Here is a 15,183-nt window from a genome sequence, read left to right as displayed (position 1 = left end):
AGGAAGTGAGTACCACTATCATCCCAGTTTAAAAGAGGACGAAGAGAACTAAGTGATTTGCAGAAGTTGTCACTCCTTGTACTAAGTGCCATTGCTAATGTTCAAATCCAGGTTACAGGACCCAGAGTCTGATTAGCTCACCCAGTCTATTCAAACTTTATTCTGTATTCTGAATTTATCTCCTCTTTGCAAATGTAAGACATAAGATTCAAAGGTTAAATAATTAATTCAAGATTACACTGCAGTAAATGTCAAAGCCAGTGCTGGGGCCACATTCTCCTGATTAAATCCAGTGATCTCCTGGGTGTGCCAGTCCTCCTCTAGTTGGCAGGGGAGTCCTGAGTAGAGAACAGGGGAGGAGATTTGATAGCACTACCCATCATCAATACTAATGACAAATCACAGAATGTGTGGTTTCTCTGAGAAAACAATTGCAGTGCAGAGAACTTCCTTTTTGTGAAAAGATTTCCTCTATTCAAGTAATACCAAATAATTTGTTTTGCTCAGTAACTTGGATATGATTTCTTAAGAAATTTTCAAGATTACTAGATAAATAACTGGTATTTATTTAAAACTTGCCTCTGCTCTGTGAAATGAATCTGTTAGCATTCCAGAATGAGGGCCATTTCAACAAAATTCCAACTTTTCTGTGGGATGATCCAAAACCAGCAAACAGAAGGCATTGCATTTCTTAACAGTCACAAGTGTGTACATGCAGGCGATGCCATTTCTGTCATTCATTGCTTTTCAGTGTGCACATTTTCAAGTTGAAATACTTTGATTTGCAGGCTAATGTGTTCCATGGAGAAATTTTTTCATATAGGAAATAAAAGCAGAGTAGCTTACGAGCATGTGAGGTCTGTGTACTCTACACCACATTTATACAGGTCTTTACTGAATGTATGTGTTTAGTCTGAAAATAGGGTATTTGCCTTGACAGTGTGCCTTCATATGTCTAAGACATTTGCTGGATTAATATCCTGAGTTGTTTCTCTTGCTCAGTTCACAAGTACTCTGATATGAAACACATACTATGAAGTGTGTGTATTTGCGCATACGTGTGTATGTGTGTGTAATGATTGTTAAATTAAGAAGAGGTATGGCTCAGTGGATTAAACAGTATCTAATCTTTTCCATTATCCTACCTCAGTCTCAGGAGCCTTAATGACCTACTCAACAGCCAATATCAGAATTATTTAGAAACTTGCTTTAAAAGTATAAAACTGCCCTTACCGGTTTGGCTCAGAGGATAGAGTGTCGGCCTGTGGACTGAAAGGTCCCAGGTTCAATTCTGATCAAGGGCATGTATCTTGGTTGTGGGCACATCCCCAGTAGGGGGTGTTCAGGAGGCAGCTGATCGATGTTTCTCTCTCATCGATGTTTCTAACTCTCTATCTCTCCCCCTTCCTCTCTGTAAAAAATCAATAAAATATATTTTTTAAAAAGTATAAAACTTATTTCATTCATATGTGGAATATAAAACTGAAAGCAACAAATGAACAAACAAGAAAAACAAACAAATGAAAACTTACAGACACAAACAATAGTATGGTGGTTCTAAGAGGGAAGAGGAATGGGGGGTAGTAAAGGGTAACGGGGTCAAATATATGGTGACGGAAGAAGGTTTGACTTCCGGTGGTGGGCACAAAATGCAATGTACAGATGATGTATCAGAATGATATACTTGAAACCCATATAATCTTATTAACCAATGTCATCCCAATACATTTAATTTTTTTAAAAAAGAGAAAGAAATGTGTGCAGAAATAAAGTGTCATTCTGGACTCAGAGCTTTTCTGAGCCATCTTCACTTTCATGCCAAAGCTTTATGAAAATATCATAGAGTGCAGTGTGTGCTAACATCGCATTGGTGATGGATTGTATTCTACTTAACACAGCATTTCCAACCATGGTCATAGAATGGCAGTAGGTAGGAGAGAGATGTAGGTGACGGCACATCGCATGCATCTAAAATATCTTCTTGCTTCTTTTTAAATTACAGCAAATTCAGTAAAGCTAGAAATGCAGAGTGATGAAGAGTGTGACAGGAAACCCCTGAGCCGCGAAGACGAGATCAGGGGCCATGATGAGGGTAGCAGCCTAGAAGAACCCCTAATTGAGAGCAGCGAGGTGGCAGACAACAGGAAAGTCCAGGAGCTTCAAGGCGAGGGAGGAATCCGGCTTCCGAATGGTAAACTGAAATGTGACGTCTGTGGCATGGTTTGCATTGGGCCCAATGTGCTTATGGTACATAAAAGGAGTCACACTGGTAAGCAGCTGAAAGAATAACCTGATGACTGCCTGTGACATCTGATGTTGATATTACCTGACATCTATTCTCTTTCCTTTTTATTCAGGGGTGGCAATGGTGAAACTACCTTTTCAGAATTCTGCTAGTATTGGATTGCTGAAAAGCAGCAGAGAGTAGCCTGGGTCTTGACTTCCAGCCTTCAAATCTGAATAGCATATCAGAAAAGAAGTTTGGGATTCAGTTTCCACAGTTCTTAATATAGCAATAATATGATAAGGGTTCAAAAGGTAGAGGAGAATTTCATTGTGTAACTTAATCTTTTTGTATTTCTATACATTTTTACCATACCCATGGGCAGGTAATACAGTTTGCTAGCAAAGAGTTGATACTCTAAAATGGTACTCATGCATTTATATAAGGGTAGATCATTTTCACCTTATCTAGTTAATTTTTTGGAATACAATTTCCAATCAATCTTTGCATACCATGGGTCTCGGTAGTAGGCAGATATTTATTTTCCCCAGTTTGAGGATTTTACCAACTTCATGTTATTTTTTTTTACCATAAATCCTACAAGGAAATATGTAGGGTGGGGTATAGTAAAGGGTGGTGGGTGTGGAGGTAGGAATCTGTAATTGTGAAATAGGATGAGGAAAAAGACATTAGGTTAATTTAATATATACTTTTAGAGATTTGAGTATTGTGAAACACCAGCCAAATGAAAAGGCCTTATTGAAATCTCTTCAAATCCTTTGGCAAAATATATATGATTGTGGCAGATAATTGACTCTTAAGAAAGTTGCCAATTCACATAAAATTTTATTTAAAGGTAATGCAAACTAGTGTTATTTAGCAAAATACCAATAACTAATACAATCAGAATTTTAAATATGACAGTCTTCTAGAAGAGAGATAAATATAATAAAGAAATTGATTTAAAATGTTGATTTGTAAATGACTTGTAGGTGCTTAAAACATGATAGATACAAGGTACATTGAAGTTTTTAGTCTAAACCTCTCATTTACACAGGAAGAAACTGAAGCCCAAAGCAGTTGTGACTTACCCATTATCCCTCATGTAGTTAAGGGCATTATAAGGCCAGAGCCAAGGTTTCATGATGCCCAGAGTGGTTTTGTTCAAATATACAATGCTTGGTATGTCAATATACCTACATTTTATGATGAAGTACTACTATAATATGTCTGATTTTTTTTAATTATAGTGAGAAGTTAATATGATAAAATCAGTGTTAGGTTATTATCATCAACTTTATAAGGACTTAAGATTATTCCAAACATACAGGCAGTAACATTTTTAATTTATGTTTTGTTCTGAATTTCCCTTCAAATAGCATTATATTTTTAAATATTTATATTTAAAATTTTATAGTAATATTTATATTACTATTGCACATGTTTTTTTTTCCCTTTAATTTAAAAAAAAATCTCCTGGAAAAGTTAAAAGATCAAGCTTGGATACCATATTTGATAAGATAAAAAAGGGGAAAGACTATAAAATAATGGGTCTACTTACCTTCTATGCTCATGAAATAATTCTAACTGCAGTTCTAAAAGACGAGTTGCACAAAGTTATAATGTATTCATTATCTCAGATTGATCATATTGAAGAACATGACACTCATTCAAATTTCTTAGCAACATGGAAACAAAACAAAACCCCATCTAAGGACTTTTCAATTAAATTGCCTATAGCAGTGGTCGGCAAACTGTGGCTCGCAAGCCACATGTGGCTCTTTGGCCCCTTGAGTGTGACTCTTCCACAAAATACCATGGCCTGAGCGAGTCTATTTTGAAGAAGTGGCATGTTTAAAAAATTTGGCTCTCAAAAGAAATTTCAATCATTGTACTGTTGATATTTGGCTCTGTTGACTAATGAGTTTGCCGACCACTGGCCTATAGTGTTCATTTTAAGGCTAAAAAGGATACTAAAATCAATTTTTGTAAAATTTTAATAAATCTTTCATGGTCTGAGTTAAGAAAATTCACAGAGTATGCTCTCTTGAAAATGTAGGTTAATCAATGTTTCACTTCTGCAGTGATTTTCATGAGGATTGTTGGGTTTAACAGTAATAATTACATACCTATCTGTCCATTTGGTATTTACTACTGTAGTAGAGTTGAGTTATTTTTGATTCTGAAATCTTCTAATTGACATGGAAAATGTTTCTAAATAGTTATATAGATTTCCAAAAGTCCTAGAAATAGGAGATTCACTCAGCTAGTAAAGGCAAGGAGAATGGACTAAATAAACCATTTAAAGTACTCTGCAATTGTATGAACTTTTACTGTTAATGAATGTTTATCAGAGTACTGTAAACCTTCTTACACTTTCCTGAGATATGGAAGATTTCGTTAAAGTAACAGTCACTCATGGAGGAGCCTGGGATAATTGCCACATTCTTGACCTTGAAATTATGATATATTTTTTAAATAGCAATTTTTGTTTGTATTTCTGCTGACCTGGTTTATGCATCTGAGTGGGTCATGACATTTTCTATTCCATTTTAGTACTAGAATAGAATGTCTACTTGAATGTCTTTTATTTAAATTTGATTGAAAAAATACAGTCAAAATTTAGCTATTCACCAAAGGTTTTCTCCTTGATACCATGAGCTACTATATTCATTTTAGAACGTCCACCTCTCACCAATAATTTAGAGCTAGTGTAACATGTACTGCCTTAAATCTTTATACAGCTTTTGGGAAACATATGTTTCTGTGTTTTAGCTTATAAAATATCTAATATAAAATTGATAGTGAAAAAAGATATACAACCACCCAATTAAGTAAATGACATGGAGTATCAGATCAAATTCACTTCTTTCTCTTTCATGCTCTACTAAAGTGCCAATTCCAGTATCTTATTAATGGGTTAGTGTTATTTCTTTGGCATTGCTACTTTAGTAGGTAATCAGGTAATATTGTCATCGGATACACCAGGCACTCTTCATTGGGAATACAGGGAGAAGAAAAGAAGTAGGGGCAGTAAATAAATTCATGCATAAACATGTACTCGTGTAAACATTGTAAATACAGAATATCCTTAATCTTGCCCCTCTTTGGGGGAAAGTACTCTCATCTTTGTAGCTTCAAGTTTTCCGCACAGTATTCTGTGCATTGCAGCTTTGTGGAGCCCTTCTCCTGCTCTGAGGCCCAGTCTCCAGGTGCTGATTTTTCACATTCGTGGGTTATTGTGCCATCCAACACAGGAACACCCTCTGTCTCTGATGCTCTAAAGCAAATCGATGCATGTACACTTGCAGTTTAATTGAATATTTAAACAGAGAACTAGAATTATATTTATGAAAGTACATAAAATATTGAAATATAATCTATTCCATAAGAATAATAGATAACTTCATCCAGTGAATAACTAAATATGGTCCTTGAATAGATTAATAAATTAAAAACAAAAACAAAACATAATGAGAATGGACCCAGAATGGATCCAGAGTTGTTCATCTAGACTTTTATACCCACATGCAGGATGATTAGTATCTGATAATTAAGAAGAAAATCAAGATAATTCATGTAAAACGGATCTGTATTCCTCAGAGGTTCCTGTGATTGAAATCAGTGTGCATTATTGACATTGCCTCTTCCCTCTTATCCCAAATGGGAGCATGACTACTCACTTTCATGATGCCTCTTTCTTCACTTCTCATGGCTATGGGAGCATAGCAAATGCCTGCACACTAAGACGTATGCACTCAGCAATATGGCAATATTTCCCAATATGCCTAGGTCGCTTTTTGTTTCTCCTACTCCTTTAAAACTGGTGTGGCTCAGTTGGCTGGGCATTGTCCCGTGAACCGAAAAGTTTCTGGTTCAATTCCCACTCAGGGTACATGCCTGGGTTGCAGAATAAATCCCTGGAAGGGGTTGTACAGCAGGCAGCCAATGGATGTTTTGCTCTCATATCAGTATTTCTCTCTCTCCCTCTCCCTTCCTCTCACTCTAAAAATAAATTTTAAAATCTTTAAAAAAAAACACAAAACTAAATAACCCTGCTATAAGACCCATGGACTCAATTAGATGAATTTAAAAATTGTTTTGAAAAGAGTTACCGTATTATTTTTATTTTTTTTTCAGATAAGCATGATATTAAATGATAAATTTAGTTCTCTAAAATCAGGATTTTAAAATACTTCAATTGTAGGAGGCTTCAAGAAAAATTTTATTAACATGCTAGTGGAGTGTTTTCCAAAAGCAAACATGATTTCTGATGTTTTTGTTCATCACCCTAATTAAATTCATTTTAAAGTTATTGCATACTGATTTGTTACTTGCTTGGGAAATTCTACATAGACAGATTTCAAATGTAAAAATGAAATATTTGGAGTAAAAATTATGATTTAAAATAATTTGCTATTTTCCTACTGTCTGAAAAGTTAATTTCATGAAGAAAGTGCCTCCTTCTTCCTTTTTATTATGAGTTCCATGGTAGGGGTGGTAATAGAAAACCCTGATTTTAAAAAGTTGTAGAATGCCATTCCATTGAAAAAAAAGTCAAAGAATCAAGTTAAGTTTATATGTGTGTGTGCAAGTGTGTGCATGTGTGTGTAAGATAAATATTACCAAATTAGATTTAAATTGTTGACTATTTTGTAAGACTGCATATGAGAGGTTTTAGGTCAAGTATTTCTCTTTTAAACTGTATTTAGTGTTGATTTAATTTGTTAGTTTTATCAAATGAATAAGAAAGGTAACTAAAATTAAATATAAGGCAACTTTAACTTTTTCAACCTAATACAGCAGTATAGGACATTTTGTAAACATAGCTCATAAGATCTCCAGAATTCTTAAGAAAAAACCTTAACCCCCGCTATACACAGCCACAGATTACACATTTTTGGTATGAATTTTATTAAATTTCAAAATGAGCAAGTACTATAGAATTCAAGATACACTAGATCTATCAATTTCTCAATTTCTTTAGCATTTATATCATTATGATATAATGTTCAGTGGCAGCTGCTAGAAAGGGCAAGTTTATTTTTTTATGCTTTCTAGATTATTTAAATTAAAAGAATGACTGTTTGCATTATATTAAAGGTACCCCCAAATATTGATGTTTTATTATTCCCTATTATTATGAGTGTTTCAGTTAAAGTTATGAAACATGATGATTCAGTTCAAAAAATTTTTAAACTATTAAAATGGTAATCATTATCTAACTTCAAGCACAGAAATGGCCCAGTTTATCCAAAAGGGAATTATTTTTTTAATTTTATTCTAAACTTTGAGCTTTAATATGATGTATTTATACTTTTATGTATTAATGTATATGTTTCATATATATCTCTAAAAAATAGACAAGCTTAACATAATAGTATTAAAATAATATTTTCTTCATGGTTTCATTATTGATATTTGTTTGCTCCACTTGCCCATTTTACTTCATCAACTATATGTCTTTATGTTTGATGACATTGATGACAGAGAATTGATGGCAACAGACTGAACTGATAATTATGGCTTAAAAGGTCTTATAGCAATATCAGTAATAGAATAAAAGACTCCTATCAAACAAGTGATTTTCACAATAAAAAGAGAATAAATAAGAAATGTCTGAATGAATAATTTTCTTGGACTTGTTCTCATTATGTAAGGAAGTTTTGCCAAAACTTTTACTATTAGTGAGTAGGAGAATTGAGAGACATGAGCTATATTTGGAGATTTTGTGGTAATGAGCTTCGTAACCTGGTTCATTCACTGCAACTCTCTTGTCCCCTGTTAAGAAAATTATCAGCTAAATGAGAGAGTTAGACTAAAGATGGCTTTCAACTCAAAATTGAGGTGATTTTTAAAGAAAGCATGGTATAGTGAAGAGAGCAAGATATAGTCACACTGACCGAGATTCGGTTTTCAGCTGGAGTACTTATTAGCTTTGTGACTCTCAGCAGATACTTTGATACTTGCACTTCAGTTTCTTCATTTGTAAATTTAAAATGCCTGATTATGTCATTATGAGAACTGAAATATTATATGTAAAATGACCAGTAACATCAATAAAGTGATGACACCTAGTTGTTCAACCAGTTGTCAATCCCATGACTGTTATTCTTTTGAGTCCATGACAGAAATCATGTAAAGGTTATATGAAGGGGGACACTTGACCTAAAGTTTGAGACTTTAGGGAGGTAAGAGTTTAGAGGGCTCAGAAGGGAGGTGAATATTCTCTGCATGAGGACTGGCTCTAGCTAACAGTATATGGCGAATTAGTCACTTGCACATAACCTGCCTGACCTTTCTCTTCTCTGTTCCTTCCCGCAGGTGAACGGCCCTTCCACTGTAACCAGTGTGGAGCTTCTTTTACTCAGAAGGGCAATCTTCTGAGACACATAAAGCTACACTCGGGAGAGAAGCCGTTCAAATGTCCTTTCTGTAGCTATGCGTGTAGAAGAAGGGACGCCCTCACAGGACACCTCAGGACCCACTCTGGTAAGTGTCAGCAGCTCTTTGAGAAGAAAGCTAAAACAGACTGCAGGAGAGTGCCATAAATAATACAAAGGACTTACAGCTTTGGCCTATCACTAGGAATGACCTAGACAGTATTTTTATTAGTGTGCATTTAATAACTGATAAATCTTGCCCTTCTTATAGACTGGGCTGAAAGGAGCACTGTTAACTGGTCTCTTATTTTAAATCGCCGGAGTAAGAAAACAGCTGTTACATACGTTTTCTATGATTTTTTAATTTTTTAATTATTAACATAATAATTATGGTTAATCCAGGATAATGTGAAATATTATAGTTACATGCTGATGTTATCATAAGAGAGATGAAAGCTGTGATTTTTTTTTTTTTTTTGACTGATTATAACACCCAGGCTGGGGCCTCAGTGGGAAGTCAAATATTGCTCTTTTTAAACTTGAAACTATGCTCTTTAGAAAATTGGCTATTAGAGTATATTTTATTTTCTTTTAGCTCCTGTTTATCTCTCAGACTATAGTCATTGGATGCTCTCTGGAGCTTTTCTTTACTTCATAAATCATCATTAAAATCTTAAAGAAGTATGATTTTTTTTAAATGCTAGAATGTAGTACTGGAAAGAAAAGGAATGCTTAGAAATCTGAATGAGTCTCATTTGATTTTTAGCATGAATTGCCATAACCAAGAAGTTAAAGGTGAAAATTAATATACTCTTAAGTTGGTTTTAGATGCTCCTTCTATTCCTAGTGACATATTAAAGTTTAATTTTAATATAAAGATAAGATGGAAGTGATGTTTTCATCTACTTTGACAAATTGTATTAGAGAGTGCTATGGATTGTGAAGTAATGATTGTATTATCTTTCTTTACATTTTTTCCTGTTAAGTTTTCAGGCTTTTTCTAGTTTTTTAACATGAGTCTGAAATATGTAAAACTATTTAGATATTAACTCAAAGTTGGAACAGTTATAGAAAAGTTAAATTAATGCAAACATTAAAACAACATACTTTATATATTTTAGTTTTCTCCTGACTCAAAGTAATTCACTTATTTCCAACTATGACACTTAATATTTTATTTTGAAGTCATGCTATGAAAACAATATCTTAAAGTGGTATTTTTATTATAAAGTATCCTTTATGGAAATATTTTTAAGACATGAGTTATTTTCTTAAGCTAGCCATGTATTCTGGCTTATTAAAGTATGGTTAAGTTGACCAAGGGTTATATAAGACATAGCTTTTTGTGAACATATCTATTGCATGAAATTGAGGCAAAAATAATTTTAAACACCTGTTTTATTCTTTATAAAATTGTGTTGCTTTTAATACTGTGGTTTAGTGTACACATGTTTCTTTACCTGGCATGTGCTATATTCTCAGAAGGTTTTGGGGACACATGTGGAAGACATTCGATATTCATCTCGATTCCTGTTTCCTTGATTTCATGTTTGTTCTCTTAACAGCTCTATCCCTGTAGGCGGTGTCTCACAAGTCAAGACATCTTGGTTTTTGTGTTAGACTGAGCTGGGCATCTGCACTTAGCTTCGTTATGCACCTGGTTGGTGGGTGATAAAGTGAGGGGAGGGAAAGATGTCACTCCAGAAGTAGGCCACTCATTAGCTTTGGCCAGGCCAGACCCTTAACATTATGTACGTGGTTCTGTGTAATTGTAAAGTTTGTGTGTATAAATTGAAGCTGTTTCTGTGAAACTGTATATTTACAAATAAATATATTGCTACTTTGAGGTTCCAAAGAAACCAAAACTGCGGTTTCACTAACTGCAATCATGTTGGTGTTGCTATATCAAGGCATGTTTTTTGCAGATAGTTATATAAATATATATCAACCTGGCTAATAAAAGAGAGTTCAATGGAGTGATATTACTGCATCATCAAGGGGTATTGTCAATTCAGTCATCTTCCAATTGGACTCTAAAATATTAGTCTTCACCAATGCTTTTCATAATAGAGGAAACATGAAGCAAAACTGCTAAAGTCCAAGTTTCTAAATGGTCAGAAAGTTCAAGTTGCTCATCATAGTATTCTTCCAGTACCAATTCTATCTTCCCCTTACCCTCTTTGTAGCACCTGGGATGGACAGGTTTCATTATCTGATGGGTGACCCAAACCTTATTTCTAGAAGTTCATAACACTGGTGGTCCTGCCACTTTGTACAGGCACAAGAGTAGCTAGGTAAAGAATCTGACCAATATTCACAAAATAGATTGTCTGATTGGTTTGGGTCACCCATCAGATACTCTTGTCCAGATTACTAAGAGCCATCTCCACAGTGGATACCTTCTAGAGAGAATTCACATAGGACATGTCATCACACTTCGTACCAATTCTGAGAGGTTTATTCACACAACTCTCCCCCAGACCTTCTATCACCAATTTTCCAGTCTTGTTCTTCCAAGTCCGTGACCATACCATGTATCATTACCTCAGATGTATCTCCTTCCATGCAAAGTGCACAGTCTGAAATTCTGCGAGGGGAATATCCTGTCACTATGGTATTTCAGGGCTAGCCCCCCTTAGTGGGCCTGTAACACAGTGGTCACAACTCATACCAAATACCATGCAATCCTCTCATGAACTAGATTCACAGCATCATCCTCCATTTTTACTTGGCACTAAAGACACCCCATGAAGTCATACATGTGGCTTGAGGAGAGATTGTGAAGCAGTAGTAGCAGGTATCAGGAACACTTGAGTTATTGCTCATGAAATACACCTGGCTTCCCAAACCTGCATGGTCCCAGTTTCACTTAACAATGAAATGCTCTTATGTACCTCTGATTCAATGTTATATTGAGTCAGCTAATACCTAGTTCATTTTGTGTAGTTTGGGCCACTTAGTCATTTAGAGTCTGGTGGCCCAGTACTCTCAGTCTTAAATAGAGTCCAGTACTAAGATAGGAAGAGTTCTTAAAATGAGAATAGTTATTGATACAAGATTGCATGTCTTTACTTTAAAAAAAAAGATCTGTACTCTCATACTTCTAATGACAGAGATGTTTTAAAGCCACAGCCATTTCCAAAAAATCATTGCATTGCTGGAGCTTGGAGCCAAAGGTATAGGGCAGCTTTCATCACAGCAGAGGTATGCTGCAGATCCTTTTCCTGCTCCGGTTCCTCTTTCAACACCTACAGCCCCGTGAATTCCTGGTACATGCCTCAGAGCAGCGTATCCAATGTGGAATTTACTTCTCCAAAATCCAAGAGAGCACCACGTTTGTGCCTTCTTCATGATGACACATGCAAGATGCAGCAATTTGTCATTTGCTATAGAGGATCAATTTCAACACGTCCAGACCACTGGGCCCATTCCATTTCACCAGGGCTACAAGTCTCTGAACTTTTTATGGAGATTATCTCCTACCCTCTAGCAGCATGTATCTTCTTCAGGTATCTTAGGTATTTACTACTTCCTGCTCATCAAGTCCAATCAGTATAATACCATGAATGTAATGTTCCAGCTTGATGTTCTGTGGGATGTCAAGATGAACAAGATTTCTTTGGACTATATTATGACAAAGAGAGGAGAGTTGACCTAACCTTCAGGTAAGATAGTGAAAGTATGCTGTTCCTGCAATGCGAAGGCAAACTGCTTCTGATTATCTTTGTTGATAAGGAATTTTTTTTTTAAATTGTTCATACCTTCATACCTGGTGTCAGGGGCTATTTTAATGTGATTCAGTGAAGATACTACACCTAGAAATGTACTTGCAGTTGGCATTCATGAGGTGATTAAGTCTGCTTTCACCCACAGAACCATCTAGGTCTCACATTAGCCTAAAAACACAGCTTCCATGGGTATGTGGTAGGGACCGCCACCCCAATCTTTCAGTTTTAGTGACTGCTAGTATCTTGGGAGATGTGGTAGTTCTCGGGCTATGCTCTCTGTTGTGGTAGCTACTAGACAGACATGGCTATTAAACACCTAAATATGCTGGTGCCACGTGCTGAAATAGTTTTGCTTAAATAAAATACAGGGGTTGGCAAAAGTAGGTTTACAGTTGTAAGTATGGGAAACAGTTAATAAAGCTGTTGTAATAATCAGAATCTGGGTGTCTTTTTCCATCTGAACAACTGTAAACCTACATTTGCCCACCCCTGTACATTTAAATCAGGGTACCCAGACCTATTTGTACATCTATTGCTGTTCTCTCCAGCCAGAGAAGACAGTTACCATCCAGCTTTTCAAACACACAGTTTCTTTCCTCACTCAGGTAATTATTTGGTGAAGGGAGTGTCCCACATGCCCTTCCAGGGCTATGGTAAAGGACAGGCTGAACAGGATGATTCATAATAGATCTTTTTCAATATTCTTACTTACTTGAGCTTTTGGACTTCTTCCACTTTGCTCTGCCAGGAAAATTTTGGCATTTCAACTTTTTCTATATAAGCCATCATTGAATCAAGGATCAATTAATTGGTCACTCCCACCTGCTCAAGGCAATATGCTAAATCCCAAATCCCAAATGAATGAATGCTCATCTATTGATCAGTTTGGCCTGATCTAGCATCTTAGTTCACCTTCTTGGTACAAAACCCTTAGAATCAATCCACTACATTCCCTTACATGCTAGCTAGACTCCTGCTGATACAAATCAGCGAAGTTTCCTAAATCTTCAGTGTATAGGATCAGGCCTTGTGGATCAGGCCTTGGTTTGTGGCTATATTAGGATCTAACTTGTTGTGAGCCTGGGGTCAATGAGAGGTAATAGGAGTAAGTCCCTCAGTATTTGATCAGATAGTACCATCCCCTGTTCCATCCTTTCCTCATCAGTACCCTATTACCAAGACCAGTGGTATTGGTTCTACCCATTTTATTCAGCATGGCAATTCCATAAGCTTTCAAATCAGATTCTGGAGTTGATCTGCAGCTTTATTTGCCCTGAGGCTTAAGTAAATAGGGGCTATCTTAGAGCCTACTGAGAAACTTTCTGATATTTTACCTCTGGTCTGATTTGAGCATTCAAGGCCTTCATTTTGTTCTTTCTCCTCTATATTTTTCTTAGGGTCATCGTAGTTATGCCACACTACAGTCTTCACACTTCAGCAAGTGAAGGCCACAGCACCTAATGCCTGGCCTTGCCTCTGCACTGCATTCCATGCCACCACCAGTGGTAATCTGAGTAATCATGCTGCCAACACATGCCTAGACTTACCAGGATTCTATTATTTCCCTGGTAAGGAGACCATCGTGTTCTCTTCAAACATGAACAACCCACTGGTAGAATGTCATTTTGATGGACTTTGGCCTTGAGCCACTCCTGCTACCCAAAGCTATCAATCAGGGTTCTGACAGCAAAGCAGCGAGACACTCAAATGGGAAAAATTTGGAGACATCCTTGAAAGGACTAATATTTACAAGAGAATTGGTTAGGCATAAAGGAAACCAACAAGGGATGGTTGAAGCGCTCAGAGGCTAGCAATAGCAAGAAGTAAATAGCAGCCCCATGTCTGAAGAGGCAAGGGAATAGAGAGGTCACTGGAATTAAGCGAGGTAGGACACATCGTGAACACTGACCTTCAGTAGGGGAGTGCACATCTGTTAACCTGTGACTAAGGAATAAACACCTTGACCTCACTCTTTCCACATTAACTCTTGCTGGTGCCTCCCATTAACTGACCCTAAACAAAAGCCAGAGGACAAAGGATCCCACTGAAGGATCCAATAGAAATTAGCTTTCTGCAGGAGCAGAGCAGAGCTATGGAGGCAAAACAGAGAATATGCCACAGATTGACTAAACTTTAAGAACTAGTGCTTAAAATAGCTAGTATAGGGTACTAAGTGTAATGTAATGATTTTAACTTTTTGTGAATATTATTAGTAGAAGGTATTTTGCTCCACCCCCCTCACTATGGGCAATGACTGTTTGCTGGTTCATTGTTTTGTTTTATTTAGCTACTGTCTTTTATGTAACCTGTATTTTAGATTTGAAAATTTTCCATCTCGTAGGTTGGTATCAATGAGCCCAGAGTTGATGTGCACTTAAGTTTCTATAAGATTTTATACTTCTCGGTTTAAGAATGAAAAAGACTTAGAAAAAATACTAGTATATGACATACTGTATAAATTTTTAATTATCTTTGCCCACCTCCAAGTCTTTAGTATTTGTTTTTATCAACTCACCTTTATTGAATTTTTCTAAAGTGATAAAATTAGTTTTTATAGAAGGAACTTTCTTTTTATACTTATTTTATCAGAATATGGATATTTTAATAATTAACATAATTATAATAACAGGTTCAGCTGGCATGAATAGGTGTGGGTAGAATCATGACTGACCCTTAGTATCCAATTCAACTGCCAGAAGTATATATGTGGGCACACCAAAGAGGTGCCTCTGAGTGTTAGGAAATCAGTGTCTCAAGCCCCCCATCTGTGTGCTTCTCAGAGGGAATGGAGAGACATCAGTCAAGAGAGATTCTCGCTATCACTACTCCTGTTTCACAGGTCATGCAG

General features: G+C 36.1%; 1 protein-coding gene across 2 annotated transcripts in view; it reads left to right on the top strand.

Annotated features, from left to right (window-relative positions):
• IKZF2 (IKAROS family zinc finger 2) overlaps positions 1-15,183 on the top strand; it is a 140,842-nt gene that overhangs the window by 93,236 nt on the left and 32,423 nt on the right. The window contains exons 4-5 of one of the 2 annotated variants that reach the window (XM_080670092.1): positions 2,003-2,191; positions 8,549-8,716. In XM_080670092.1, coding sequence (XP_080526218.1) covers positions 2,003-2,191; positions 8,549-8,716 — 357 coding nt within the window. Of the gene's footprint in view, positions 1-2,002; positions 2,270-8,548; positions 8,717-15,183 lie in introns of both variants that reach the window. The other variant, XM_080670091.1, reaches the window with a different exon arrangement.

This window comes from Plecotus auritus (assembly GCF_963455305.1).
Source record: "Plecotus auritus genome assembly, chromosome: 5".
NCBI classification, from domain to species: domain Eukaryota; kingdom Metazoa; phylum Chordata; class Mammalia; order Chiroptera; family Vespertilionidae; genus Plecotus; species Plecotus auritus.
This window is presented reverse-complemented; position numbering and strand designations above follow the sequence as displayed.